General features: G+C 40.5%; 2 protein-coding genes across 2 annotated transcripts; both read left to right on the top strand.

Annotated features, from left to right (window-relative positions):
* The first annotated feature begins 370 nt into the window (after positions 1-370).
* On the top strand, positions 371-1847 carry LOC145797511 (putative glutathione S-transferase). Its single transcript, XM_082884776.1, has 2 exons — positions 371-907; positions 1275-1847. Exons 1-2 carry the CDS (start codon positions 590-592, stop codon positions 1608-1610), a joined length of 654 nt encoding a protein of 217 aa, XP_082740902.1. The 5' UTR covers positions 371-589; the 3' UTR covers positions 1611-1847.
* Positions 1848-4163: 2316 nt separating this feature from the next.
* LOC145798277 (uncharacterized) lies at positions 4164-5060 on the top strand. The gene has a single exon (XM_082885786.1). It carries the CDS (start codon positions 4164-4166, stop codon positions 5058-5060), a length of 897 nt encoding a protein of 298 aa, XP_082741912.1.
* The last annotated feature ends 207 nt before the right edge of the window (positions 5061-5267 follow it).

Raw genomic sequence — 5267 nt, 5'->3', positions numbered from 1 at the left:
TATTTAGGGTTGGTTTTGGAAGTGAGTTGATTTTTTGATTTTTTGATTTTTTTTGACTATTTTAGTTTGAGTTGAAAAATTTGATTTGGAAAGGTCTTTTTGACTTTTTAACTTTTTTTGTAAAAGAAGAATATAATGATTATAGATTGAATGTGATGTTTTATTTATTATAATTAAAATAACTTATTTTATTTTTTATAATTATTTTAACCACAAACTACCGTCCCAAACGGACCTTTAAAGCTAACAGAGCTACAATCTTGGCGCAAGAAAAATATCTAGATACTTTGCATACGGATGTGCAGTTACTTTGACTATGTGACTGCTTAGAGTCATTTTCATTCTTTTTTGTTTTTTATATTTTCTGGGTTGTGGACGTAGACTAGAAATTGAATTTTTGTTTTGGATTGATGGTTTTTGCTGACCACTTCCTAATGTTTAAATACATTATACAGGCACAACAATCAAGCCAATGATTTCATAATCCTTACATATATATATATCATTGTATCTTTGTTTTATTTCATCCCATACTGCAACCATCTCTGCTAGTTTTGATTCTTTGAGCCCTAGTTTCATTTCCATCAGAATGGGAAGTGAAGTAATTCTTCTGGATTATTGGCCTAGTCCTTTTGCAACAAGGGTGAGAATTGCCTTGGCAGAGAAGGGGATTGACTATGACAGCAAGGATGAGGACATGGTCAACAAAAGTCCACTGCTTATGGAGATGAACCCCATACATCAGAAAGTGCCTGTTTTGATCCATAATGGAAAACCCATTTGTGAATCAGACATAATAATCCAGTATATTGATGATGTTTGGAAGGATCATCAACCTCCTCTGTTTCCCTCTGATCCCTATCTGAAAGCACAAGCAAGGTTCTGGGCCAACTTCGCCGACACAAAGGTGAAATTTCCTTGTTGCTTTTTGGTTTTCTGTTCTTAAACCTGCACTTTTCTTGTTTGCCTAAAGTTCATTCATCTCAACAGACAATGGTTTGATTTCCTGAGATAATTTTTTTTTTTTTTGAGATGCCATGGTTTTGGAGTTTCTTAGGGCCTGTTTAGTTGTGTTTTCAGAAAAACATGAAAATATGAAAAGTTCGAAGACACTAATCATTTTCATTGCTGTGTAACAACAAATCTTGAAACAGTTTGATTTCCAGAAAATGATGATAGAAAGAGTAAATTATGTCAGCAGTTGCAGTCTTTTTCTTTTAGGCCCTGATGTGCCTTGGTGGATCTAACATATGGATATCATCAAATTGATGTAGGTATACGAGTCCAGTAGGAAGGTATGGATGGGCAAAGGAGAGGACCAAGAGACTGGAAAGGAGGAGCTGATTGAGTGGTGCAAACTGCTAGAAGGAGAGATTGGAGACAAATCTTACTTTGGGGTTGAGACTTTAGGGTTTGTGGACATAGCACTTGTTCCTTTCTACAACTGGTTCATCTTTTTCAAGACCTTTGCAGATTTCAGCTTTGAAGCAGAGTGTCCCAAGCTAGTTTCATGGGGCAAGAGGTGCTTTAAGAAGGAGAGTGTGTCCAAGTCTCTTCCCAACCCTGATCAGATATATGCAGCATACTTAGAATTTCAGAAAAGGTTGTAGATGTAATTTGTAAGTATATTTGGAGAAGCAAAAGCAATTGAATCCTAGATGTTGGAAGCAATATGAGAGATGAAACAAGATTGAAGAAATTAAGAAGAAAAAAAAAATTGTATTTTCATATTTGAGCTGATGCTTTATTGTATCATAAAGGAAAATGATTGAGATCTTCAAAAATATGTTGTAATTGTGGATTTCTAACATTTGTCGTATCAAAAAATATCTTTACTTTTTTTTTAATCTTTGAAGCAATTAGTCATATATATATATATATTATTCAAAACTTAAAATTTCATAACTTTAGTTCTATATATATATATATATATTATTCAAAACTTAAAATTTCATAACTTTAGTTCTATGAATCCATTCAAAAAGATCTATCAAACATATTTATATTCAAAACTTTTTTTAAAAAATTAAAAAATTTGCTAAAGAAAGATGGCGAAATTTTGCAATTGTTAACTCATAATTTTCTTAGATATGCACTCAAAAATTGAAAAAGTTCTTAAATATTTTTTTATTAAGTACTTTCATATCCAATTTTGATATTGTTTGGTAGCTCTTAATATGTAAATTCTAAAAAATAAATTTTAATAAAAACAAACATATATAATAAAAACTATGATATTTTAAAGATTGCAATAAAATAAAATAAAAAATGAAAAAAACAAACAAAAAACCTAAGGTAGCGTTTGGTAACATTTCCGTTTTTGGTTTATGTTTACAAAAATTTTATAAACTGGTTTTTGTTTATTTTTAGAAAAACATAAATTACAAACACGTTTAGTTTGAATAAAATGTTTAAAAAATTTTAAAAATATAAACTGTGGGAGCCGAATATTAAAGGAGGCATACTTTAACAGATAGGTATTGCCCGGTTCTGTCCAGAACCATCAGGATGCCGAATATAAAGGGCAGAATGGGCCGAATAGGTACTGAGCTATGGAGTCGAGTAAATATGAACATAATGAGCGAAAAGTGGACCTGGCCCCGAGGACCAGGGAACGAGTATAAATAAAGGAATCGCAGACTGAGAAAGGTATGTGATAATTGTGGTGTTTAACTTAGAATACAAGTAATCTAGAACGAGAGACTGACTTGTCCGTCGGAGTGCTAATTCCGGCACCCTCGATCGGAGTGTTTACTTCCTTTCAGGTTTCTATCAGTGGATCACGAGCGTCTCCCAGGATCAAAAGAGTATTTCCTAAAACCACTTCCCCACAATTGGCGCCGTCTGTGGGAATACTCAAGCACATCCATGGCGGACGCAACATAGGACCCTCCAATAGTCGCTGATGACACTACACAGATAGACGACTTTACTGCGACAAATACGCACGGACCGAAGCCTAACCCAGTAAGACGCGCTTTAAACTTCGGTTCACCTTCGACTCCAGAACATGAGGCGATGCAGGCGATCGTCGAGCAGGCAAAGCAAAACGAGTAGCGGTTGGAGAACATGATCGCTGAGAACGAGCGTCTCCGTCAGGATTTGGCACTGGAGGTGGTAAAGTCCAAACAAGCCGTGCGCCAAGACCCGGAGCGACCTCTGAAAGTAGGTGGTCGACGACCTCAAGCCCGGCAACAAGACACTGATAGCGACTCCGACGCACTATCTCCGGAGCCCAAAAAGAAAGGACGACCTACAACTTCCAGCTCCTCTGAAGAGAGCCCACGCGTAAGGCATAAGCGCAGAAGAAACGACTCAGATGACGAGGACCAGCATGATCCTTTTGTGCGACGGATCGCAAGGGTAATCTTGCCCAAAAGTTTAAAGCTTCGTCTTTTACTCTCTATGATGGCAAGTCCGACCCCACCGATCATATCCGCCACTACAAGCAAGCCATGACATTGCATGCAGATGACGAAGCCCTCATGTGCCGAATATTCCCCAGCAGTTTGGGACCACTGGCTGTCAGGTGGTATTACAAACAGAAGCCGGCTTCGATCGACACCTTCCACCAATTACAGAAGTCTTTCAGGGCCAGATTCATCACAAATGAGGTCCAGTCGAAACAAGCCGACTCTCTCTGGGCAACGCAAATCCTGTCAGGAGAGACGCTAAGAGCATATTCGGCACGATATTGGGAATGCTTTAATGTTGTAGATGATGCTTGCAATGACTCCATGGCCATCACCACCTTTAAAATGGGACTACACCCAGATAGTGCCCTCCGCAGTTCCTTGACCAGAAGACCCCCTAAAACAGTCCGGGGGTTGATGAAGAAAGTAGAAGAATACTACAAAGTAAAAGATGACGCTTTGCGGGTTAAAACTGGACACAGTACCACAAAAATGGCCCCCTCTGAGATTGCCTAGCCATTAAGTTCCGTACCTCCTGAGAGCCATGAACCACGCCAGCGGACTAAACGAGATAAGAAACGAGATTCTAGCCGACTAAGCGATCAGTGCCCACACCGAACAAATGAGCAACTGCAAGTTGACAATAGGCGCACAAAGCGCGCCGACAAGAAATATACGGAGCTGTCAGATTCAATCAGCTCGGTTATGTCCCAAATCCAACATCTTTCATTTTTTAAATGGCCATCCAAAATGGTGGCACCTCCCGACATGAGAAGACAGGACAGACAGTGTAAATATCACAAAGATCACGGTCATGATACGGACAGCTGTTATGCTCTGAAAGCCCACCTTGAGGAATTGGTGCAAGATGGTCGACTTCAGCAACACGTACAAAACAACGCAATCAAAACTGTTGCCCTTAGGCAGGATTCACCTCCGCTTGGCATCATTCATATGATCTACGACCTTCCAACGCCACTTGTCGTACACGCAATTCAAGCCCCCCAGAAGCAACTCACACCATCGAGGCAGCCCCACGAAGCTCCGAGTATTATCTTCAATGATTCCGATCTTATCGGCGTAACACTCCCCCATAGTGATCCATTGGTCATTGAGCTGCATGTAAATCGATTCGTCGTTGAACACGTCTTCATAGACCAAGGAAGCACTTCGGAGGTTATGTATTACGAAGCCTTCGTCAAACTCGGTCTCAATCAATCAGACCTGTCTCCGGCTCCCCATCCATTGTTTGGCTTCAACGTGAATCCAGAGTATCCATTAGGGAGGATCACACTACCCGTTCCAGCTGGCTCACGAACGATGGATATAGAATTCTTGGTCATCAAGCTCCCATCGCCGTATAATATCATCATGGGGCAAACTTGGTTGCATGCTATCCAAGTCGTGCCCAGCACCTACCATCAGCTGCTGCGCTTTCCTACCCAACACGGTATTGAGCAAATCCGGGGTTCCGGCACTCCGCACCAGCACTCTGTCCCCCTCCCAAAATACCGAATCGGAACATCCTCGACTAACACGGTCATCATCAGAAGGATTCCATATCGGCTCAGAAACACTTTACGGCCCTGGAACTCGGGAATTGTCATTAAACCCGACTTGTGGGGAATGATCTCTGTTCTAAAATGATTCTCCATGTACATATTCCTCCTTTGTAAATGCAAGGATTCTTGTTGGGCAGATATAATCCCATATTCTGCCAAACCTAATTAAAAAGGGCATTCCGACGAAAAAGCCCCCTCGGCGCATGACGCCGTTGGGCCGATAAAGCCTCCGGATTCGGAGCGCCTTTCGTGGATATCACGATTGGCCAAGTAAAGCCTCCGGATTCGGAGC

This window comes from Camellia sinensis, chromosome 8 (genome assembly GCF_055761805.1).
Source record: "Camellia sinensis isolate YWXY chromosome 8, ASM5576180v1, whole genome shotgun sequence".
In the NCBI taxonomy this organism is placed as follows: domain Eukaryota; kingdom Viridiplantae; phylum Streptophyta; class Magnoliopsida; order Ericales; family Theaceae; genus Camellia; species Camellia sinensis.
Note: the sequence above shows the minus strand (reverse complement) of the source record. Positions and strands in the feature narration are given on the sequence as shown.

Coding starts and splice junctions, on each gene's coding strand:
- LOC145797511 (XM_082884776.1), top strand. CDS start 590: ATGGGAAGTGAAGTAATTCTTCTGGATTATTGGCCTAGTCCTTTTGCA. Junction 908..1,274: donor CCAACTTCGCCGACACAAAG/GTGAAATTTCCT, acceptor AAATTGATGTAG/GTATACGAGTCCAGTAGGAA.
- LOC145798277 (XM_082885786.1), top strand. CDS start 4,164: ATGGTGGCACCTCCCGACATGAGAAGACAGGACAGACAGTGTAAATAT.